This window comes from Bos indicus x Bos taurus, chromosome 8 (genome assembly GCF_003369695.1).
Source record: "Bos indicus x Bos taurus breed Angus x Brahman F1 hybrid chromosome 8, Bos_hybrid_MaternalHap_v2.0, whole genome shotgun sequence".
NCBI classification, from domain to species: domain Eukaryota; kingdom Metazoa; phylum Chordata; class Mammalia; order Artiodactyla; family Bovidae; genus Bos; species Bos indicus x Bos taurus.
This window is the reverse complement of record NC_040083.1, coordinates 60,249,950-60,275,980: the sequence shown is the minus strand read 5'-3', so window position 1 is coordinate 60,275,980 and position 26,031 is coordinate 60,249,950. Positions and strand designations below refer to the sequence as shown.

The 26,031-nt window shown below is 38.5% G+C and overlaps 1 protein-coding gene across 2 annotated transcripts in view; it reads left to right on the top strand.

Moving 5' to 3' along the window:
• The window catches only part of GNE (glucosamine (UDP-N-acetyl)-2-epimerase/N-acetylmannosamine kinase), a 60,242-nt gene that overhangs the window by 20,582 nt on the left and 13,629 nt on the right, over positions 1-26,031 (top strand). For both annotated transcript variants that reach the window (XM_027549652.1, XM_027549653.1), the window contains exons 2-7: positions 5,202-5,404; positions 12,646-13,097; positions 20,263-20,415; positions 20,824-21,036; positions 23,299-23,386; positions 24,119-24,329. In XM_027549652.1, the coding sequence (XP_027405453.1) occupies positions 5,202-5,404; positions 12,646-13,097; positions 20,263-20,415; positions 20,824-21,036; positions 23,299-23,386; positions 24,119-24,329 (1,320 nt within the window). The remainder of the gene's footprint in view (positions 1-5,201; positions 5,405-12,645; positions 13,098-20,262; positions 20,416-20,823; positions 21,037-23,298; positions 23,387-24,118; positions 24,330-26,031) is intronic.

Here is a 26,031-nt window from a genome sequence, read left to right as displayed (position 1 = left end):
GCATCTGGTCCCATCACTTCATGGGAAATAGATGAGGAAACAGTGGAAACAGTGTCAGACTTTATTTTTTGGGGCTCCAAAATCACTGCAGATGGTAATTGCAGCCATGAAATTAAAAGATGCTTACTCCTTGGAAGGAAAGTTATGACCAACCTAGATAGCATATTCAAAAGCAGAGACATTGCTTTGCCAACAAAGGTCCGTCTAGTCAAGGCTATGGTTTTTCCAGTAGTCATGTATGGATGTGAGAGTTGGACTGTGAAGAAAGCTGAGCACCGAAGAATTGATGCTTTTGAATTGTGGTGTTGGAGAAGACTGTTGAGAGTCCCTTGGACTGCAAGGAGATTCAACCAGTCCATTCTAAAGGAGATCAGTCCTGGGTGTTCTTTGGAAGGACCGATGATAAAGCTGAAATTCCAATACTTTGGCCACCTGATGTGAAGAGTTGACTCATTGGAAAAGACTCTGATGCTGGGAGGGGTTGGGGGCAGGAGGAGAAGGGGATGACAGAGGATGAGATGGCTGGATGGCATCACCGACTCGATGGACGTGAGTTTGGGTGAACTCCGGGAGTTGGTGGTGGACAGGGAGGCTTGGCGTGCTGCGGTTCATGGGGTGGCAAAGAGTTGGACACGACTGAGCAACTGAATTGAACTGGACTGAATGCCTTTAAGGGCTTCCCTGGTGGCTCAGTGGTTAAAGAATCCCTTTGCCGATACAGGAGATGTGACTTTGATCCCTGGGTCAGGAAGATTCCTTGGAGAAGGAAATGGCAACCCACTCCAGTGTTCTTGCCTGGGAAATCCTGTGGACAGAGGAGCCTGGCGGCTACAGTCCATAGGAGTCACCAAAGAGTTGGACATGACTTAGTGACTAAAAAACTACAACAACAATGTCTTTAAAGTTTCCCATTTTACCACTTGATTCAGAAATGTAATTAAGAACAATTAAAAAGCAAGGTATGTGACAACAATTTGTAGAATATATTGCTAATTGCCTAATACACTCTCTGTATATTTATAAAATATATTTGTATTTATATATGTGAAGAAATATATGTGTATTTTTTGTATATATAGTTTATCTGTAGGAGGATGGATAAGTAACTAGCAACTCTAAGCACCCAGGGAGAACTCTACGTCTGAGGACACAGATGAGAAGACTTTTAGAGCCTCTTGTGCCTTTTCAGTTTTAAACTGTGTGAATGTACTATCTAATCAAAAGTTAGTTAAATTAAAATTATTTTTTAAAAATAATTCTCCCCTTAAAAAAAGGATTTTTACCATTATTACACTTCAAAAAAAAAAAAAGATTTAGCTTTTTTCTTTAAAAAACTTTTGGTCTTAGTAACATTATTGTATTTTTTTCATAGTTTGTGTAATATGGCTACTTTCACTTTTGGTAGAATAACCTTTGAATTATCTGATAAGCACTAAGCATTTTAGAATTGCCAGATAGAAAGTTTACTATTCTAAAATAAATACAGATTTACCAACCATTTGGTTGGTAAAAAAATCCATTTGCTTTGCCTCATCTAGCAAATTAAATATCATCAGCAATTTATTCAGCTCAAATTTAATGAGTGGAAGAAGATTTACGTACAAGAACACTTAGGCCAGCTGGTTTTGGAAAAATATCTTTGTCTCTTTGGTTAGGTAGTGCTTGTGGGAAAAGAAAATGTGAAAGTGTTAGTCGCTCAGTTGTGTCTGACTCTTTGTGACCCCATGAACTGTAGCCCACCAGGCTCCTCTGTCCATGGGATTCTTCAGGCAAGAAAACTGGAGTGGGTAGCCATTCCCTTCTCCAGAGGATCTTCCCTGCTCAGGCATTGAAGCCTGGTCTCCTTCATTGTAGGCAGATTCTTTACCTTCTGAGCCATAGCTAGTGCTTAGACCTTACAAATACAACTCTCTTGACAGAATGTTCATTACACTATCTTATAAATGCTTTCCATTGGGTGGAATTAGTTCTTACTGGAGATTATAAATTCTGAGTGGGCCTAATGATGGGCAGTTTGTGTGATTATAGAAGTTCCAGCATAAGAGAGATGAGGTATCAACAGCAGAAGGTTACTGGCAGTATTTCCACTGAGTTTGGGTCTACCTTGATTGAAAAGGCAGCTCCCCTTTTATTGGCACCCTTACTCAAGCTTCTCTGGATTCCTGATCACAAATTCTAAATGTTGATACACTTCCTGAGACCTAAGCATTGAGATTAGTCCATGAAGTTAAACTTTACATTGATATAAGGAAGTTTTAAAAACTCCATGAAACATAACTCTTACACCTTGTCCCTGGTTTTTACTTTTTGAACTGAGAGTACAGGATGGTGGGGGATAGGGGGGCAGAGGAGTTGAGCAGTAGTAGGTGGCTCAGTGGTAAAGAATCCACCTGCCAAGCAGGAGTCTCGGGTTTGATCCCTGGGTTGAGGTGATTGCCTGGAAAAGGAAATGGCAGCCCACTCCAATATTCTTGCAGGGGAAATCCCATGGACAGAGGAGCCTGGAGGGCTATAGTCCATGTGGTCACAAAGAGTTGCACATGACTTAGCAACTAAACAACAACAATATATGTGTATGGTAGGCCACAGTGCTCAGAGGGAGGCAGTGATGAAAAGGGGTGGAGCAGGGAGGAATTGAGGTTTATGTGAAGGCTTTCCAGAAGAGGTGATGCTCAGACTGATTTTAAAGGTTGCGGAAGAATCCAGGCAAGAGGGAAAGGAAGTTTTAGGCAGAGGAACGTGCATCTAAAAAGGCACAGAAATATGAAGACCCACTGGTTGAACTACATGCACTTCAGCATGGCTTTGGCTCAGAGTAAGGGTAATTATAATGGTTGGAAGAGTGGACTAGGTCCAGATCTGCAATTTGGAATTTATCCATAGGTGATATATGTTTAGCAATGTAATCAGGTTTACAAACTTGGAGAGATCACCCTGAAAGTTTGTGGGAGTCAGGGCAAGACCAGAGACAGGTAATCCACTTTGAGGGGCTTCCCAGATGGCCCTAGTGGTAAAGAACTCGCCTGCCAATGCAGGAGACAGGAGAGACACGGGTTTGATTCCCTGGGTCTGGAAGATGCCCTGAAGGAGGACATGGCAACCCACTCCAGTATTCTTGCCTGGAGAATCCCAGGGGCAGAGGAGCCTGGCAGACTACAGTCCATGGGGTCACAAAAGAGTCGGACACAACTTAGACTAAACAACAATCCACTTTGACAGCTATTAGAATTGTTCTGACCCGAGGTCAGGTATTGGACTAGGAGATGTCCTGGTGGGTGGGGATGGAGAGGAGATAGATTTGAAAGATATTCATAAGGTAGAATTGACAGGGCTGAGGAAGTACTGGGTGAGGAACAGAGAAGACTAGCATGTCAAGGCATTTGGATGAATGGGATTTCATAACGGAGTTAGAGAATAAGGAAGGAGGAACAGGTTTGGAAAAGAAAAGGAGTTCCATCTGGGACAGTGACTTTGAGGTGCCTATGGGGAAGGAGATAGCTGGTAGGCATTTGGAGTTGTCAACTTTGTAGGCAATGGCTAGGGATGTGAATGAGGCCTTGAAGATAGGGGGTTTTGTTTCGTCTTACTCATCTTTTCCTCAGCACTAATCACAGTGCTTTGTGTGTAGTATGAGAGTGAGTAACTCATTTGTTATAGGATGTGCTCTTGAATCTTGGGGAAGTAATTTCCTCCCCCAAGGCTTGTCTTTCTCTTTCTGCAAGTGGGGAAGTTGAACTAAATCAGTGGCTCCCAACCAAACTTTTGCTTTAGTCTGGTATGTTGGGATTGATTGTGAGGAATGGCAAGTGATTTTTAATTAATAATAAAGAGCTGATGTTTGCTTGCCTTTTAAATGAGAGATGATTTGTTACTCTTTCCAGACAAACCATACAAAATGGTCACAAGCTTTTGCTTAAAGGGAGAATTCTACACTTGACAGCTAAGCCACAGTGTTATTAGTGAGTTTGTTTAATGTTCCCATTTTGGTTCAATCAAGCTTGTCCAGCTATAGCATCTAAATAAAGTTAGACTTGATTACAGACCATATTCTAAAGAACTGATTAGTTGCTTTTAACCAGTGCAATTAGATTACCATAAAAGGGGGGAAAGGAGCCCATAAAATTAAAACAAAACTATCTTTCCCTCACCAAAAAAAAAAAAGAGAGAGAGAGAAACAGTCACACCCTGCAACTAATCCTGACAACTACCTTCATTCACAGTGGTGGTGGTTCAGTCACCAAGTTGTGTTTGACTCTTCCTACCCCGTGGACTGTAGTCCACCAGGCTCCTCTGTCCGTGGGACTTCCAGGCAGGAATGCTAGAGTGGGTTGCCATTTCCTTCTCCAGGAGCTTTATACTTAAACCATGATGGGGAAAATGAATAAAAGCAGAAAGAGGCTATTGCTTTTAAACGTTTCACCACAATCCAGATGATACTTCTAGCCTCTGCTCATGTTAATTTACAACAGTGAATGAGGACAAGACATAGATTTGCTAATGTGCAAATCAGCAAAGGACTGGCAGTGTCTGGGCTTTTATTCTGTAGTATTTCTAAGACTGTGTCCATTAAATGCAAACAAAAAAGGAAGAAGTCTTGGCAGAACAGTGGAAGTGATGCATACTTGATGATCAATGGATTTAAATATTATCTGTGGCATACAGCCTAGTCCATGCTTCAGCTGTTTCTATGGCTTGGGCTTCGTTGGTCTTCCACTGCTCCGCTACATCATTTGTTAATGGATCATCTGGACTGGGAGCACTTAACAAAGACTGGATTGATAGCAGAACTATGCACATCTGCAATGCTGGGGACTACTTGTCTTTCAAAATATCTAAACATTCTTCCCAACTTTTCTACATTCGGATGATAGATTCTGGTCATGAAACACACTTTGGGGGCTGCCATTGGGTATTCTTTTGAAGGAATGGTTCAGGTTTAAAAGTCCCTCCCTTTATCACTATACTTAATGATGGTTAAAGATTTAAGACTGCAAAATTTTATGTTTATATCTTGGATCTATCATTCTGATTATAAATAAACTTTTTGTCTCTGTAATGTCTTATTATTGAAGTACAGTTGAACAATATGTTAATTACTGTTGTACAGCAAAGTGATTCAGTTATACATACATATGTTCTTTTCATATTCTCTTCCATTATGGTTTATCACAGGATATTAATTTTTATTTTTGCAACTTCAGGAACTCTATTTTCAGAACCTCTCAAAAAGAAAACAAATCATGGAGAAGAAAGAGAATAACCGGAAGCTTCGGGTTTGTGTTGCTACTTGCAACCGTGCTGATTATTCTAAACTTGCCCCCATCATGTTTGGCATTAAAATGGAACCTGAGTTCTTTGAACTTGACGTGGTGGTACTTGGCTCTCACCTGATAGATGACTATGGGTAAGATGAAAGCATTTTCTTATGGTATTCTTCATCGCAACATGGTGTACTACTGAGAACTTGGGTCCTGGAGCCATGTGGACCCAGCTTCAAACGCCAGTTCTACCACTTAGTTTTTAGGTGGCCTTGGAGGAGTTGCCTAGCACTTCTGAGCTTCAGGTTCCTCAGTTATAAAACAGTAGGAACTTGTATTGCAGGTTACTGTGAAGAATGGAGATAGTGACATAAAATGTCTATACAGGGATGCTGCCTATTAGATGCTAGTAAATTATAGCCATTATTATTACTATTATTTGCTACTACATTCAGAAATGCCATTTATAAATGTATATTGTGTGACTATAATGTGATTTTATATAATCTGTTTTGTGAGTTCTAATGCTAATCCTACATGAAAAAACTGTATAAAGTAGTAGATACTGAATAGGATTTTAAAAATCTAATCTATAAGATAAAGTAGAATTACCATTACCATTGATACTTATTTTGATGACATTAGGTTTGTTATTGATCACAGTCTAAATATGAAAGATGAAACTTGGGAAATCTTTCAGGGAGCAGAAAGAATGTATATACCAAAGATGAACATTGATTTTGTTATGTGTTAATAATAAAGTGGCTTTAGTGCACCCTTGTGGCATGAAAACATTAATGCAGCCTCTGAAGAAGGTAAAAAATACAATATGAAAGAAGCTTGTGTTAAGGTAAAATTGTCTTTTTCAGACTGTCCTTTAACAATAAGATAATGACAGCAAAAACAAAAACCTGCTTCCAAAAACAAATTTGGCAATTTTCTATAAGAAAACACTTTTAAAGACTAGAGAAGAAACTTATGGATAGCTTAAAAGTTCATAGATTTTTAAAATGTGAAATGAATTTTGGCTATCTAAGAAAATCCGCTTGAGTGTTCTTACATTGTTGAACAGAAATTGGACAAAGTAGAAGAGAAATTTTAGTTACAAACTGAGGTAAAAATCTAAGTGTGTTCTTTTACTTCTTTGAGAAAAGTTTGGCAGAAGACTGGTAGGGGAGCTTTCAAAGAGATGGCGGTAGGTCTCTTACCTGCCTGCCACAGTAATTAAGGGGGAAGGTAGTGTTTGTCAGGTGAGACTGTCAAAATGGAAACTTGACTGGTACTGGAAATACTTGTCTGTAGTGCATTCTCGCACAAGAAACTGGTTGCTCATGGGGAGAAGCACTGGATAACTGGAAAACAAAAGTGAGAAGTAGCCTTTTCACTTATAACCCTTTGTATACTGAGTTTTAAACCATGTGATTATACTATTTAAGAAGACATTAGGGCTTCCCTGGTGGCTAAGTGGTAAAGGATTCACCTGCCACTGCAGGAGATGTGGGTTTGATCCCTGGTCAGGGAAGATCCCACATGCCATGGAGCAGCTAAGCCTTCGTGCCACAACTCTTGAGCCTGTGCTTAGAGCCAGGGAACTGCAACTACTGAAGCCCAAGTGCCCTAGAGCCCACGCTCCACAACAGGAGAAGCCACCACAGTGAGAGAAGCCTGAGCGCTGCAGCTAGAGGAAAGCCCACGCAGCAACGAAGACCCAGCACACCAAAAAATAATACGTAAATAAAAACTATAGGGAAAAAAGAAGACTTTAAATCAACAGAAGCAGTTAGCTACCTTTCTACCTCAGCTAGTTGAATTTTTTTAAAAAAACATCATTTTTATACTCTTAAGAATTGGGCAAAAAAATTCAAATGAATAACAGACTCCTTAGGAATTCATTGGTTCATTTATTCAGCACATTTTTTTTTTCAGATTGGTGTTATAGGTTTTTTTTTGTTTTTTGAAGTATAGTTGATTACAATGTTGTGCTAATTTCTGCTATATAGCAAAGTGACTCAGTTATATGCACATATACATTCTTTTTTGTATTCGTTTCCATTATCCCAGGAAATTGGATATTGTTCCCTGTGCTATATATACAGTAGGATCTTGTTGTTTATCCATTCTAAATGTAATAGTTTGCATTTACTAACCCCAGCCTTCCAGTCCATCCCTCTGCCTTCCCTGATCGCCCTGGCAACCACAAGTCTATTCTGTTTGTCTGTGAGTCTGGTTTTTGTAGATAGGTTCATCTGTGCCATATTTCATTTCATTTATTAATTTGACCACACCATGTGGGCTTATGGGATCTTAGTTCCCTGACTAGGGATTGAATCCTGACCCTCAGCAGTGAAAGCACCAAGTTCTAACCACTGGACTGCCCAGAAATTCCCTGAATTACCTATTTCTTCTTGATTCAATTTTGGTGGGCTCTATGTTTTGTATGTTTCTAGAAATTTGCCCATTTCTTCTGAGTGTCAAATTTGTTGGCGTATAATTGTTCATAGTATTCTCTTAGGGGTTTTTGTATTTTGTGGTATTAGTTGAGATTTCTCTTTTATATTTCTAATTTTTCAAAAATTTGAGTTCTGTCTTTCTTTTTGGTGAGCCTGGCTAAAGATTTGTCAGTTTTGTTTGCCCTTTCAAAGAATCAGCTCTTGGTTTTACTGATTTTTTTTTTCAATTGTTTTTTTAAATCTCTATTTTATTTCCTCTCTGATAAATTTATATTTTATTTCCTTCATTCTGCTGACTTTAGGTTTTGTTTGTTCTTTTTCTAATTATTTTAGGTGGTAGGTTAGGTTGTTTATTTGAGCTTTTTCTTGTTTTTTTAAGGAAGACCTGTATTGCTATGAACTTTCCTCTAAGAACTACTTTTGCTGCATCCCATAGATTTTTGTATAGTTGTGTTTTCATTGTCATTTGTCTCAAGGTATTTTTTAATTGTTTTGATTTTCTCACTTACCCCCCCCACCTTTTTGTAGTAGCATGTCGTTTAGTATCCATGAAATCATTTTTTCTCCTCTTTTCTTATAATTGATTTCTAGTTTTGTGCTTTATTTCAAAGGGATTTTGATTATGGTTCCTGATTCAGATGGTTAGGTATGAACATTCTGTAGGTAGGACAGTCTCAGAATTAAAGCTGTGTTGCAATCTTAGAAGACATACCTGCCAGAGCTTTCCAAATTTGGTAAAAAAAACAACCCCAGAAAAACCCAACATTGATGTACATATACAGAAAGGTCAACAACCCTTAACAGATAAATACAAAGAAAACTACATGTAGACATAGCTTAGTCAGTTTGCCAAAGACAAGAAAATCTTGAAAGCAACAAGACCAAAGATTACATTTCTTACAGGGGAACTAATGATAAGAATAATTAACTCACTGACAGTGGAGGCCAGAAGACAATGGAACATCTTTAATGTGCTCAGAAAAGGGGAAAAAACCTCTGCTAACACAGAGTTTTTTCATCCAGTGAAAGTACCTTTTAAAAATAAAGTTGAAGTAAAGATATTTTCAAGAAAAGCTAAGCAAATTATCACCAGCAGGTATGTGCTGCTAAAAATGCTAAGGCAGATGCTTGAAACTGAAGAGAAATGATACCTGTTGGGAACTTAGATCTACAGGAAGGAGTAACTACAAATGGTAAAATACATGCGTATATATAAAAGAAAGAATGCCTTTAAAAAATAGATTTCAGTTTTTAGAATAGAGTTAAGTCCTGCGGCAAAACTGAGCAGGAGGTACAGAAGTTACCCATATACCTGTCTTCCTCTATACATGCATAACACCCCCCACTGTTGGCATCCCCTACCATACCTCATTGGTATATATTGTTCAAACGATGCACCTCCACTGACACATCATTATTACTCAAAGTCATAGTTTAATTGGTTCAACTTGGTGGTGTAAGTTCTATGGGTTTGGACAAATGTATATTGATATGTATCTACCGTTATAGTATCACAGAGTCATTTCACTGTTCAGTTCAGTCAACCAGTTGTGTCCAACTCTTTGTGACCCCATGGACTATAGCATGCCAGGCCTCCTTGTCCATCACCAGTTTCCAGAGTTTACTCAAACTCATATCCATTGAGTCGGTGATACTATCCAACCATCTCATCCTCTGTCATCCCCTTCTCCCGCCTTCAATCTTTCCCAGCATCAGGGTCTTTTCAAATGAGTCAGTTCTTTGCATCACCTAGCCAAAGTATTGGAGTTTCAGCTTCAGCATCCGTCCTTCCAGTGAATATTCAGGACTGATTTCCTTTAGGGTGGACTGGTTGGATCTCCTTGCAGTCCAAGGGACTCTCAAGAGTCTTCTCCAACACCACAGTTCAAAAGCATCAATTCTTCAGTGCTCATTTCACTGTTCACTGCCTCCCAAATCATCTCCTCTACCCATTCATCCCTTCCTCTCCCCCAACCTGTTTCCTGGCAGTAACTGATCTTTTTACCATTTCCATAGATTTTTTGCCTTTTCCAGAATGTCATATTGTTTGAATATCCTATATTATGTAGCCTCTTCTTTCATTTAGTAATATGCTTTTGAGTTTCTTTTATGTATTTTCATAGCTTGATAGTCATTTCTTTTCAGTGCTGAATAATATTGCATTGTGTGGATGTATGATAGTTTATTTCTGCATTTTCTTACTGAAGGATATTTTGATTGCTTCCAAGTATTGGCAATTAAGAATAAAGCATATTTTTGTAGATTTTTGTGTAATGTAAGTTTTCAGCTCCTTTAGGTAGATCAAGGAGCATGATTGCTCCTTGTAAAAATGTATGTTTAGTTTTGCAAGAAACTGACAAACTATCTTCCAAAATGGCTGTATCATTTTGTATTCCCCCAACAGTAAATGAGAATTCCTGTTGATCCATATCATTGCCAGAATTTAGTGTTGTCAGTGTTCTGGATTTTGTCCATTCTAATAGGTGTGTAGCAGTATCTCTTTTTAATTTGCATTTCCTTGATGACACATAATGTGGAGCATCTTTTCATATGCTTATTTGCCATCTTTGTATCATCTTTGGTTTAACCCATTTTTAAATTGGGTTGTTTATTGTTGAGTTTTAAGCTCAGGGGCCAAACAAGAAATCCTAAGGGAAATTAGAAAATATTTTGACCTAAATAAATATTACAGTGTATCAAAATTTGTGGGTATAGGTTAATCAGGGCTTATGGGGAAATTTATCATTTTAAATATTAATACTTATGTGAAAAAAGAGGTAAGAGTCAAGGATCCATTTCCACTTTAATAAACAAGAAAGAAAATGAAGCCCAAAGTAAGTAGAAGGGAGGACCAAGGGCCAATAGAGTCAAAATCAATGAAATGTAAAAGTAGACTAAACAATAAAGAAAGTTAATTGAGCTAAAAGTTATTTGTTTAAAATAATAAAATCAACAAGCTTCTGCAGAACAAGGAAGGGGTAACACAGAAATTACCAACATAGGATAACAAAGAGGATGTCACTACTGATCTCAGCCATTAAAAGAATAAAAGGAGGATATTAGGCCTGTAAATTGACAATCAATTTAGACGAAATGGACAAGCTTTTGAAAAACACAGCTTACAGTATTTTTTTCTACAGAAAAGATAGAAAATCTCAATAGCTTTATATTAAAGAAATTTGGTTCATTATCAAACCCTATAAAAATAACTTCCTACAGAGAGACCTTCACTTTTGAATCCTATCAAACATTTAAGATCCCATTAAATTCCTATGGGAATTCTCACAGGATTTTCTTTATTTACAATGTCATAGCTTTTGTAGGAAAATCAAAGAAATCTATAATGACTGCTAAGCCATCTATATGATGTATGTAAAAAATCCTTCATAATCTGAGAAAATATCATAGTATTATATGGGTTAAATAGATTACAAAATTGTACTATGATGTATTCTCAATCATTTTAAAATATTATGGGAAAAATTATGTATAAAGTGGTTAGAAAGAGGGACTTCCCTGGTGGTGCAGTGGTTAAGACTCCATGCTCCCATGTAGAGGGTGCAGTTTGATTCCTGGTTAGGGAACCAAGATCCCACATGCCACATGGTGTGGCAACAAAAAAAAGACATCATGGTAATACTGATGGTGCTGAGTGGTAGGTTTATGCATGATAATTTGCTGTATTTTTCTAATTTTTAAGTAATGTTTTATATATTTCCAGAAAAAATCAGATCTTTTAAAATCTAGTCATAACAAACAGGAAACTTTAAAGCATTGAGAATTGCTATTGCTGTTAAGCATGAAACAGACTTGAAACTGCATTTTACAGCCAATTTAAGCCTACATTTTCACCCCAGTCAGAATTATGCTGCATGAGTGGTACCATATGAAAAGAATTCAGGAGATAATTTTCATCATTCAGAAATTTATAATATAGTACTGTATCAGGTATCCCAGTTCCATACTACTTTTTTAGGAGCATTTATAAGTAACATTTTTTTCTATTAAGTAGCATGATTTCTTTTAAAAAATTTATATATATTTTTCAGTTCAGTTCAGTCGCTCAGTCGTGTCCGACTCTTTGCGACACCGTGGACTGCAGCATGCCAGGCCTCCCTGTCCATCGCCAACTCCTGGAGTTTACTCAAATGAGTAAACTCATGTCTCATGAGTAGACTCATGAGTTTACTCATGTCCATTGAGTCGGTGATGCCATCCAACCATCTCGTCCTCTGTTGTCCCCTTCTCCTCCTGCCCCCAATCTTTCCCAGCATCAGGGTCTTTTCTAATGAGTCTGTTCTTCGCATCAGGTGGCCAAAGTATTGGAGCTTTAGCTTTAGCATCAGTCCTTCCAATGAATATTCAGGACTGATTTCCTTTAGGATTGACTGGTTTGATCTGCTTGCAGTCCAAGGGACTCTCAAGAGTCTTCTCCAACACCACAGTTCAAAAGCATCAATTCTTGGGTGCTCAGCTTTCTTTACAGTCCAACTCACATCCATACATGACTACTGGAAGAACCCATAGCCTTGACTAGACAGACCTTTGTTGGCATATAATATTTTTAAAAGGAAAGAAAAAGTCGTGATCACTGTAAAATTTAGTCTCTTTTTTCCTAATAAAAACATTCTCCCCCCAGGTGCTCACTGAAGCGGGGCACAGGTGAGACCTGCAAGGTGTGGGAGGTATTGGTCTAGGTGGTGACTATAGGGGTGTTTGTGTAGAAAAAGTAATCAAGTGATCTGTATATTTATGGCCTATGCTTTTAATTTTTGTGTGTAAGTTATACTTCAGTTTATTTTAACAAGGAAATTTCGTGAAATATTTCTCCCTTCAGAGTTAATGTTTTATTAAAATAAATAGTTAAAATAGGGCTATGTTTTTATAGCCCTATATTTAAGAACATGCTCTCACATTTTTATTTCTCCCTGCTTTAGAAACACGTATCGCATGATTGAACAAGATGACTTTGACATTAACACCAGGTTACACACGATTGTCAGAGGGGAAGATGAGGCAGCCATGGTGGAGTCAGTAGGCCTGGCCCTTGTGAAGCTACCAGATGTCCTTAATCGCCTGAAACCTGATATCATGATTGTTCATGGAGACAGGTTTGATGCCCTGGCTCTGGCTACATCTGCTGCCTTGATGAACATCCGAATCCTTCACATTGAAGGCGGGGAAGTCAGTGGGACCATTGATGACTCTATCAGACACGCCATAACAAAACTGGCTCATTATCACGTGTGCTGCACCCGAAGTGCAGAGCAACACCTGATATCCATGTGTGAGGACCATGACCGCATCCTGCTGGCAGGCTGCCCTTCCTACGACAAGCTGCTCTCCGCCAAGAACAAAGACTACATGAGCATCATTCGGATGTGGTTAGGTATGTGTCAGACTGTATTCAGTCTAATGGTGCTTTTGTCCCACAGTTTGGTTATGTTTCAGTCCTTTTGGTAACTGTTGTACATTAGCAGTCGGAAGGCTAAAATTTTATTCATAAATCTTGCCCTGTAGTATGACTTCACCTCTCTGAGACTCATCTTTTCTAAAAGATAGGCTTAATGGACTGAATTTTTGAAATCTATGCTATTTTTATATAACAGAATGCTTTTCATCTGTTAAATACAACATTACAGGTGAATATTTAGTTGCAGGGACAGATCCTGACATATCAAAAAGGGAAAAAAAGGAAGCTACAAATTGTATAATGTGATGCTATTTTTATAAAAAATAATAGCATAATAGAAAAGTTGGTAAGTACACCAAATCATTTATAATATTTACTTCTGGTTAGTAGAATTATGGGTATCTTTTTTCCTTTGTTTTTTTAGCACAATGAAAAAAATTAATTTTAATGCCTTTCTTACAGGCTTGTTGAAATACTCAGATAATGTTGAAAGCAGTAAGCCATAAGTACTTATAAGGGATTATGATTATTGTTAAAAAGCAGAAGTCATAGTTCTACGATTAGAGTTTGTTAGCCCTGTAAATAAGCCTTAAGGAAGGTTGTTCATTTATCTTCAGATCAATGATCTAGATTCCTGGAAGTTACTTTTTGCTAATCAGAGGCAAAGAAAAAAGGTTTGCAAACAATGTCAGTTGGTTAATTTATAATGAGTGTACTATCTTGAGGCTAAATCAGAACTAATTGTCTGTTTAGGTATTTAGGACTCTGTGAAAAGGTAGATCAGTTGAATAATGATAATAAATTGATCTAGTGGTTGTATAATTTAAGATTTTAAATCCAGATCACATTAGAACAGGAATGAAATTGGATTTTTTTTTACTCTATAGTTTAGCCCATTCTGTGTATTTCTTACCCCTGGACAGATTCATAGCTGTAAGGGAACCTGTTGAGATAATGCTGATGTAACAGACTTCCATCTCTCAGTCTCCCCTTTCTTTTTTAATTTTTTAAATATAAATTTATTTATTTTATTGGAGGCTAATTACTTTACAGTATTGTATTGGTTTTGTCATGTATCAACATGAATCCGCCACGAGTGTACACATGTTTCCCATCCTGAACCCCCCCTCCCACCTCCCTCCCAATACCATCCCTCTGGGTCATCCCAGTGCACCAGCCCTGAGCATCCTGTATCATGCATCGAGCCTGGACTGGAGATTTGTTTCACATGTGATAATATACATGTTTCAATGCCATTCTCCCAAATCTTCCCACCCTCTCCCTCTCCCACAGAGTCCAAAAGACTATTCTATACATCTGTGTTTCTTTTGCTATCTCTCATACAGGGTTATCGTTACCATCTTTCTAAATTCCATATATATGCGTTAGTATACTGTATTGGTGTTTTTGTTTCTGGCTTACTTCACTCTGTATAATAGGCTCCAGTTTCATCCACCTCATTAGAACTGATTCAAATGTATTCTTTTTAATGGCTGAGTAATACTCCATTGTGTATATGTACCACAGCTTTCTTATCCATTTGTCTGCTGATGGACATCTAGGTCCTTGCTATTATATACAGTGCTGCAATGAACATTGGGGTACATGTGTCTCTTTCAATTCTGGTTTCCTCAGTGTGTATGCCCAGCAGTGGGATTGCTGGGTCGTATGGTAGTTCTATTTCCAGTTTTTTAAGGAATCTCCACACTGTTCTCCATAGTAGCTGTACTAGTTTGCATTCCCACCAAGAGTGTAAGAGGGTTCCCTTTTCTCTACACCCTCTCCAGCATTTATTGCTTGTAGACTTTTGGATCGCAGCCATTCTGACTGGCGTGAAATGGTATCTCATTGTGGTTTTGATGTGCATTTCTCTGATAATGAGTTCATGGATCGGAAGAATCACTATAGTGAAAATGAGTATACTACCCAAAGCAATCTATAGATTCAATCCAATCCCTATCAAGCTACCAGTGGTATTTTTCACAGAGCTAGAACAAATAATTTCACAATTTGTAAGGAAATACAAAAAACCTCAAATAGCCAAAGCAATCTTGAGAAAGAAGAATGGAACTGGAGGAACTAACTTGCCTGCCTTCAGGCTCTACTACAAAGCCACAGTCATCAAGACAGTATGGTACTGGCACAAAGACAGAAATATAGATCAATGGAACAAAATATAAAGCCCAGAGATAAATCCACGCACCTACGGACACCTTATCGTTGACAAAGGAGGCAAGAATATACAATGGAGAAAAGACAATCTCTTTAACAAGTGGTGCTGGGAAAACTGGTCAACCACTTGTAAAAGAATGAAACTAGAACACTTTCTAACACCATACACAAAAATAAACTCAAAATGGATTAAAGATCTAAACATAAGATGAGAAACTATAAAACTCCTAGAGGAGAACATAGGCAAAACACTCTCTGACATAAATCATAGCAGGATCCTCTGTGACCCACCTCCCAGAATATTGGGGAAAAAAGCAAAAATAAACAAATGGGACCTGGTTAAAATTAAAAGCTTCTGCACAACAAAGGAAACTATAAGCAAGGTGAAAAGACAGCCTTCAGAATGGGATAAAATGATAGCAAATGAAGCAACTGACAAAGAATTAATCTCAAGAATATACAAACAACTCCTGCAGCTCAATTCCAGAAAAATAAACGACCCAATCAAAAAATGGGCCAAAGACCTAAACAGACATTTCTCCAAAGAAGAAATACAGATGGCTAACAAACACATGAAAAGATGTTCAACATCACTCATTATCAGTCTCCCCTTTCTGCGTGCTTCTAAGTAAGCATTCTTGCACTGTGTTCTGGTTATTCTGTTAGCTTTCTATGTTTTCTGAAAAACTTGTTAATGAAAGAAAATAACCCTTATAAAGCAGAATACAACAAATTTGTAATTGCAGGGCTTCAGGTTCTATTTGGAACCATTTAAGCAGTTTCTTCTACAGAAGCAGAAGATTTTAAGAAGAGGTGGCAAGAAAACACAGAAGAACTGTACAAAAAAGATCTTCATGACCCAGATAATCACACCCAGAGGGTGTGATCACTCATGTAGAGCCAGACATCCTGGAATGTGAAGTCAAGTGGGCCTTAGGAAACATCACTACGAACAAAGCTAATGGAGGTGATGGAATTCCAGTTGAGCTATTTCAAATCCTAAAAGATGATGCTGTGAAAGTGCTGCACTCAATATGCCAGCAAATTTGGAAAACTCCACAGTGGCCACAGGACTGGAAAAGGTCAGTTTTCATTCCAATGCCAAAGAAAGGCAGTGCCAAAGAATGCTCAAACTACCGCACAATTGCACTCATCTCACACGCTAGTAAAGTAATGCTCAAAATTCTCCAAGCCAGGCTTCAGGAATACGTGAACCATGAGCTTCCAGATGTTCAAGCTAGTTTTAGAAAAGGCAGAAGAACAGAGATCAAATTGCCAACATCTGCTGGATCATTGAAAAAGCAAGAGAGTTCCAGAAAAACATCTATTTCTGCTTTATTGACTATCCCAAAGCCTTTGACTGTGTGGATCACAATAAACTGTGGAAAATTCTGAAAGAGATGGGAATACCAGAGTACCTGACCTGCTTCCTGAGAAACCTGTATGCAGGTCAGGAAGCAACAGTTAGAACTGGACATGGAACAACAGATTGGTTCCAAATAGGAAAAGGAGTGTCAAGGCTGTATATTGTCACCCTGCTTATTTAACTTATATGCAGAGTACATCATGAGAAACGCTGGACTGGAAGAAACTCAAGCTGGAATCAAGATCGCTGGGAGAAATATCAATAACCTCAGATATGCCGATGACACCACCCTTATGGCAGAAAGTGAAGAAGAACTAAGGAGCTTCTTGATGAAAGTGAAAGAGAAGAGTGAAAAAGTTGGCTTAAAGTGCAACATTCAGAAAACTAAGATCATGGCATCTGGTCTCATCACTTCCTGGCAAATAGATGGGGAAACAGTGGAAACAGTGGCTGACTTTATTTTTTGGAGCTCCAAAATAACTGTGGGTAGTGATTGTAGCCATGAAATTAAAAGAGGCTTACTCCTTGGAAGGAAAGTTATGACCAACCTAGACAGCATATTAAAAAGAAGAGACATTACTTTGTCAACAAAGGTCCGCCTGTGGTTTTTCCAGTAGTCATGTTTGGATGTGAGAGTTGGAGTATAAAGAAAGCTGAGCGTAGAAGAATTGATGCTTTTGAATTGTGGTGTTGGAGAAGACTCTTGAGAGTCTTTTGGAGTGCAAGGAGATCAGTCCTGACTGTTCATTGGAAGAACTGATGTTGAAGCTGAAACTCCAATACTTTGGCTACCTGATGTGAAGAGCTGACTCTTTTGAAAAGACCCTGATGCTGGGAAGGATTGAGGGCAGGAGGAGAAGGGGACGACAGAGGATGAGATGGTTGGATAGCATCACCGACTCAATGGACATGAGTTTGGGTAGACTCCAGGAGCTGGTGATGGACAGGGAGGCCTGGCATGCTGCAGTTCATGGGGTCACAAAGAGTCGGACACGACTGAGTGACTGAACTAAAGCAGTTTCTCTGTGAAAAGAAGAATGACAAAATAGCCAAAACCGGATTTTTTTTTTTTTTTTTTAAGCCAGTGGGGGAAAAGAAGACATTTTCTGCAAAGCTTTTACCTGCTTCTTGACCTACAATTTCTGATGTCATCCTTCTCCTTATAGGAAAAATAGCATTGGGTAAGCCACTCAAACATGCAGCTTTGTAACCAGAATATTAATAAATAACAGCCCTAATAAAAATATTAGAAAAGTTAAAAAGACATGTTAACATTTCTAATAATGAAAGAAATACCATAGTAAATGTAGAACTTTGACACAAAACCAAGTAATGGTACCATAATAGAAAGGCTTTAAATAAATGCTTTAAATGTGTGGAAGGACTGAAGCTGCTGAGTTCTGGAGACAAAGGCAGATAATGTCAAAGTCCTACATCACATTAAGGAACCAGTGTGGGATTTGCACAGAATATGTTATTGCTAGGGATGGGTAGCCGCAGCTCATTGTCCTGTGTTTCCTTTTTCCTTTTTTTTTTTAAGATGTCTAGTTTTTGCTCTTCTGTTTTCCTTTTTTAATAAAGAAACTGCTTAAATGTTTCCATATAGAGCCTTAAGTTACAAAGTGCAGTCCTGCTTCATTCTGCATTATAGGGTTATTTTCTGTATACTACAAATATTTCTCAATCACACTTAAAGTAGAAGATAAAGAAAAGCTCTCATGGGGTAAACTGCTGGAATTTTTCTTCCTCTTCACCTTCCACTTGCTCCTTAGCAGTAAGTTGTGTAGAATGATCCTCTGCGTGGGACCACAAAAGCTCCATTCATCCCCACTCTCAAAGAACAACTGCTACCAAAAAAGGCACAAAGATCAAAGAGACTCATCCAGTAAGTGTTCTCAAGACAGAGTAAATCGGCAGACTGAACTCCAAGAAAAACCATGGGCTGAGGGGGGCTTGTGACAAACACACTATTTCACTACAGCTTGTTGTATACATTTCCTTTAAGGTTCTTAGCAGTCAGCCTTGGGGAATCATGAATGAATAACTCAACTACTGCATTAAAGGTTGACATCATTCTTCTGTTTGCCAGTCACAGATGAGCTAATTCACATTGTAGAAGCAACACATCATAGTGGGACTAACTTGTACCTGCGGCCAGATTGCAGCATACACATGATGTTTCCATATCTGTTACAGCAGACACCTCTTTAGTTGGTTTTCTTCTCCCCAAGTTTTTAATTCTCTTTGCACTAGTTTCTTTCTAATGGCCCTGATCTATATCTAACAGATGGCCTGAGTTTGTGTTGACGGCATCTTTATGTTTTTGATAGAGTCTCTTAGGCCTTTAGACCTTTTTTCTGCTTTGTACCAAAATGTAATGATGATATCCCCATGCCACCCCCAGTTTAGAACATGATGGGTCCAATAATTTTTTTAAATAAAATTTTGGAGCCTGTAGTCTTTTGAATAATACTGAAGATTCTTAGTAACAACTCTGTGTTACTATTACATCATAAAAAATAACTGCTACTGGTTGAATTTGGATTAATGATAATCATAGTTCATGATAAAGTTGTTCATTAAAATTAATATCACAAAGAAATATTTTCTTTCATTAAAACTTAGTGAGTAGGAACTTCCCTGGCGGCTTAATGGTAAAGAATCGGCCTGCCAATGCAGGAGAAACAGGTTTGATCCCAGGTCTGGGAAGAGCCCACATCCCACGGACCACCTCTGCACCGCAGCTACTGAGCCTGTGCTGTAGAGCCCAGGAGCTGCAACGATTGAAACCCGGGTGCCCTAGAGCCTGTGCTCTGCAACAGGAGAAGCCTGAGCACCACAATGAAGAGTAGTCCCCACTCACTGCAACAAGAGAAAGCCTGCATGAAGCAATAGCAGTTGCTGCCCAGCACAGCCAAAAATAAATAATTTTTAAAAATTAGCAAGTAGAACTAATTTCCAGTTCTATGGGATAATATAGGCACTGTTGCAAAATGGTTTGTATTATTTGACATAGCACTCTTCATCCAAATTTTTACAGTTCACATTTTTGCTGAGGAACTGTCCTTGAGATCCCTGGGGATGAGTGAAGCCTTTCTAGTCTTTTGAACAGAGTTAGAAACACTGGCATTCTATTGAATCTGGTGAGTGAGAGTGGGGAAGCTCCTGTGCATTATATGAAATTTATTTAATGTTCAGTCAGTCTCTGAACCCTCTGATTTGCAACACATTATTACTCATTGACGATAAGTCATTAGAAACACCAGTTAGAAACTGGAAAGAATCGCATTTTTCTAACACTTTGAAATATTTTGGATTTTAAAACAATGAAGTCTAGTGTCTGCTATTTAAAGTTTTATATTTTGTTTGTGGTAGCAAGCACCTTTGTAAAATGTTAAGTTTGCTGAAGAATCCTTGGACTTGTTGCTAAAAGTTCTTATTGTTAGATCCTAATTTGGATGCCCTGCTTAGATTGTGACAAACTGTTTTTTCCTTAGAATTTTTAAAAGCATAGACCTGGGGGTCTTGCTCTTCAGAAATTGCTTCTTCCTCCTGTAAGATTCTTAATTAATGAAGCCATGTGATTTGATTTTCTTTAAACAGGTGATGATGTAAAACCTAAAGATTACATTGTCGCACTTCAGCACCCTGTGACCACTGACATTAAGCATTCTATAAAAATGTTTGAATTAACATTGGATGCACTTATCTCATTTAACAAGCGGACCCTAGTTCTGTTTCCAAATATTGATGCAGGTAATTGAACTTGAAAATATTCCACCTACCTTTCCAGTTTTTTGCTTCTATCATGTCTTCTTTTGACTGACATTCCTGTCCTGCTCATCTTATCATTGAAGGCCATTCTATTCTGAAATGTATTCTGATTTTCAAAGGGTCATGACCAATTTTTCAGTAGGTTGAAGAGTTTGCAATATTATTGTCAAATCTAGTAGAAACTTAGTAGGAAAGAAATACTTCTAAATCTCCACTCTATATTTTCATGTTTAGTCTCTTCCCTCCAGTTTCCACTCATGAGAAAATGCAGTAGCCAAGAGATATAAACCTTAGAAGTTGAGTTGACCACAGTAGAATAGCCATTAGGTATTTCTTGTGAAAATTTTTCCTTTATCTTGTAAACCATTTAACAGTTGGTTCTTTCCATAGGAAGCAAAGAGATGGTTCGAGTGATGCGGAAGAAGGGCATTGAGCATCATCCCAATTTTCGTGCAGTTAAACATGTCCCATTTGACCAGTTTATACAGCTGGTTGCCCATGCTGGTTGTATGATTGGGAACAGCAGCTGTGGGGTACGAGAAGTTGGAGCTTTTGGAACACCTGTGATCAACTTAGGAACACGTCAGATTGGAAGAGAAACAGGTATTTACCTTTATCTTTCAACTGACTAGGCTTACTACATTTGTTTGCATTATTACAGGTATGCATGTATCAGTGCTGTCATATGTGTTTATGAATAAATGAGTAAATGAGGTTAATGACCAACTGTAGCCTGAAACCTGTAGATAGCACACATATTACCAACGTTTTTAGGGCCCTTCTTGTATTTTTATTGTCTTTGTAATAGCAGAGCTAAAAGTTTCTTAGTTAATTATGGTCTTTAATAGTTGTGTTTGAGAATGTGATTGAATTGTTTAAGTATATGAATGCTAGCCTTTCATCTTCCTGGGTCCAGTAAAATGAAGGGAATCAACAATACCCTCACACTCCTGGTTTGAGCAGTGGGGGGTTCTCTTTCCTGATACGGAGGACCCTGAGGAAGGACAGTTTGGGAGGGGGTAGAATTAAGAGTTCTCTGCGCTGTGCTTAGTTGTGTCCGACTCTTTGTGACCCCATGGCCTGCAGCCCTCCAGGCTCCTCTGTCCATGGGGACTCTCCAAGAATACTGGAGTGGGTTGCTTTTTCCTTCTCCAGGGCAACTCCCTGACCCAGGAATTGAACCAGGGTCTCCTGCATTACAGGAGGATTCTTTACCAGCTAAACCACCAGGCAAGCCCAAGAGTTCTCTGATGGCCATGTTAAGTCTGAAATGCCTTTTAGATATTAGAGTGGAGATGGTGGGTTAGCACCTTTATTGTTCCAGGAAGAGCTGAAATTGAAGATAAAAATTTGAGAGTGACTGGCAAATGGGTGGTGTTAGTTAGGATATCAGTTCAGCTGCTGTAACAGACACAAGAAAATAGTGCCTCAAATAGATTTTCTTTGTTTCTCACTGGTAAGTCATCAGAGACTTAGCTTCCATCTATCTTTTTTTTTTTCTGTCTTCTTGATGGTTGCTCCAGCTCTTGCTGTCACTTGACACATTGGCACATTTTAGCCATTGGGAAAGGAGGAGAGGGGAAGATACCCTTCCCTCTAAAAGCACAACTTGGAAGTTGCAAGTATTTCTTCCTACATCCTATAGAATGTTGTCACGTGGCCACATCCAAGGGAAGCTGAAATTTATGTATAATCTTTAACTGGGTGATCAGATGTCAAACTAAAAATTCTGCTACTGATACAAAGGATATTGAGGATAATGCCACACTCTGCCAGGAATGATACTGACATTTAAAACCAAGGGTGAAATGAGATTACCCAGAGGGGATCATGTAAATAGGGAAAAGAATGGAGCCCAAGACCAACCTCTGGAGTCTTTCTGATGAGGAGGGAAGAGCCAGGAAGAAAGACTGAAAAGGAACTACCAGAAAATCTGGAGTGTGATATTAAAGCCCAGAAAAGAAAGGGTTTCAAGGAGATGGTGTTGAATGATGCTGAGAGTTCAAGTAAGACATGAACAGAGAATTGAACACTGGATTTGGCACCAGGGTTGTCTAGCAAAAGCAGTGTGTCCTTTCTGCTACCACACTTAAAAACACATGCCCTCCATCCTTTCCTTCTTGCCTTCTTTACATGGGAGGGTGTGGGGTATGGGGTCACCCCTGCGTGTCCATTGCTCAGCCTTCTGTGTTCTAGATCCCCACCCTCCTGCTTCTCAAGGACTATCAGTCATCCTTTTTCTTCCATGTTGCTTCCTTAGCATTTAAACATGCCTGGGCCTCTGGTATGTTAAAACTATAAAACAACCCCTTCTCTCACCCAACAACTCTCCCCAGCCACCACCCTTCTGCTCTGCTCTTCTTCATAGCCAAGTCCGTTAAAAACATGTCATTGTCACTGTATTTACTCCCTCAAATTGGTCAGAAAATGTATGGAGAGAATGTGACTGTATCAACAGCTGACTGGCTTATCTGACTGATACCCTGGCCTGACCAGCTGATCCAGCAACTGGCTGAGTAGATGGAAGTCAGGGCAGATGAAGAGAGTGGATGTGCTGGATGACTTTATGAATGACAAGTGGATACTGGATTAATTACTTTATTTATTTCAATAAAGAAACCAAAGTTTGATTTATTGTCTTTGGGAATAAAGGAATCTATGGCCCTCAAGTATTTGATATATGGACATATTTCTGCGAGTGCTTGCAAAGGTATAAAGTAGAAAAGTGCATTTCTCTAATAGAAGACGACTTGTTTGAAGCCTTCTGGGTTTCAGGACTAATTATGAGCACGACACACTGCTCATTTCTGTCTTCTCTGGTTTCTCCCACTTCTGAATCACCATGACGTCACTGGACTTACCTAGGGGAGAATGTCCTTCATGTCCGGGATGCTGATACCCAAGACAAAATATTGCAAGCGTTGCACCTTCAGTTTGGTAAACAGTACCCTTGGTGAGTGTATACTTTTAAAGTGATTTAAAAGGGGAGTTGCCTTGGGCACCATGTTCAAGCTGTTTATCCTAACAGCATTCTCACTCTGCATTCTGAGGGGTCCCTGTCTGCTGGTGAGATAGGGCTTGTTAATACCCGCTATGACTCTACCAAGGGTTCCAGTGGAGAATAATTTATTTGTCTTAGTTAATTAATGTAGCACTTCTACCAGGAAATATTGCTTTAGCCTATTTTGAATTTCTGTAAGTATTAGAAAATAATGTAACTGATTTTCTTTAAAAATAATACACTTCAGCATTTTAATTTAGACTATCCTTTCTGTTTCAAATTAAAGATGTTTTCCTTTACTTGAACCTTTTTTTCTGAAAATAACTTTTTCCCCATAAAAGTAAAGATAAAAAGCAAAAAAAAAACTTTTTTATTATCCCAAACTATGATATATTGGCTTAAAAGAGGTAATTTTCCTTTGATCTTACTGGGATTTTGTTAATGATATCTCAGGCTGGAAGTAGCTGTATTTCAATCAACAGCAGTTTTAGATATTCCATTGATAATATGAAGGTCCTTAATTAAGTGTTGCTGAAGAGATCCAGGTGTTGTTTTATAGTTTAAAGGGAAAAAGCCCAAACTATTAATTACCTGAAGTTTCAGATTCCAATAATACCGTGTCCTCCATATAATTTAATATGTGCAAGGAAACACTTAATTTAGTTGACTTTTTGGACATTGCAGTTCAAAGATATATGGGGATGGAAATGCTGTTCCAAGGATTTTGAAGTTTCTCAAATCTATTGATCTTCAAGAGCCACTACAAAAGAAATTTTGTTTTCCTCCTGTGAAGGATAACATCTCTCAAGATATTGACCATATTCTTGAAACTCTAAGTGCCTTGGCTGTTGATCTTGGCGGGACGAACCTCCGAGTTGCAATAGTCAGCATGAAGGTAAAATAACCCCTAAGGTTATAACTTTACATCCCACATGAGTAGTTGATTTTCTTAAAATATGGTTGGAAGGTAGGACTATAAACATACATAAGAGCTTGGACTCATTTGCCAATAGTATTGACTTATAGGTCCATTACAATGCTTGTCTTACTATTTACTAATCACTAACATTTTAAAGAGGTAAAATTCTCAAGGAATTCAAGTTTGTAGATTTGAGCTGACAATGGGAGACCCATTAGACACCAGAGAGGGCACCTACCATGCAGGAGACCTGAAATTCTATATTCAGTAACAGCTTGGAGCATGAAGCATGTTGATTACTCTCACTGCCCTGGGGAGGGTATCTTCAGATGGTGAGGGGAATTGCTTCTCCTCTGAATCACGATTTTAGTTGAGTTCAGCATACCTTCAATCTCTTAAGCAAACCAGCACCATAATGTTGACAGTGCCTTTATAAAACACCAAAACGTCCATGATAAAATAATCTTTGATGATGTAACAAGGAAGAATAAAGTTACCAGAAAAATCTTTGAAACATTATAGGTGTATGACGTTTCAGGAGTCCATGAGAAATATAAAGGACTTTAAACACAAAGTTGTTTAGATCAATTAAAAAAAAAAGCAAAACAAAACATGATTTTATCTAGTGAAGCCAAAGGGCCTCCTTTATAAAATTTTTTGCGGGGGGCCACACTGCGTGGCTTGTGGGATCCCAGTTCCCTGACCAGGAATTGAACCCAGGACCTTGGCAGTAAGAGTGTGGAATCCTAATCACTGAACTGCCAGGGAACTCCCTATAAAAGTATTATTAGGGAACTTCCTTGGTGATTCCTTCCAAGAATATGCCTGCCAATGCAGGGGACATGGGTTCAGTCCCTGCTCGAGGAAAATTCCACATGCCTTAGGAGCAGCTAAGCCTGTGCACCACAACTGCTGAGCCCAAGTGCCACAGCAACAAAGACCCAGAGCAGCCAAAAACTAAATAAACTAATTTTAAAAATATTACTAGAAAAATGTTTTCTTTAACATATGATGATGATGATGTGAAGTCGCTCAGTCGTGTCTGACTCTTTGTGACCCCATGGACTATAGCCTACCAGGTTCCTCCGTCCGTGGGATTTTCCAGGCAAGAGTACTGGAGTGGGTTGCCATTTCCTTCTCCAGGGTTCTTAACATATATTCCATATCAATGACCAACACCCTCAATAGTGGCAGGTCCAAAGATACACTTATTAAAATCAAGTGGAAAAGAAGGATATTTTCTGCAATGTTATTTAACATAATTCTCAGAGTTAGGAAGGGAGTAAAGCAAGGAATGAACAGCAAAAATGGCAATTGTGCACAGGATAAAAAAAAAAATTTACTTATAGATAATATGAATAAACCAACAAGCTTGTAGAATAACACAATTGAGTAAAATGGTTAGATATTATGATAAATATGTAAGTATCAATAACTTATATGAAATTGCAGATAAAGATTTGAGTTTTTCTGTAGGTGAGTATTTGTCAACCCTGATTGCACATTATTAGTGTTACATGGAAGCTTTAAAAAATTATATGGATGCCTGGCCCCCACACTAGACTAGACAGATGCCAGTCTCTGGGGGTAGGAACCAGGCATCAATATTTGTTCAAAGCTGTCCAGGTGATTCTGATGCACAGTGAAGGTCAAGAAGCACAATGAGGTTTACTTTTAA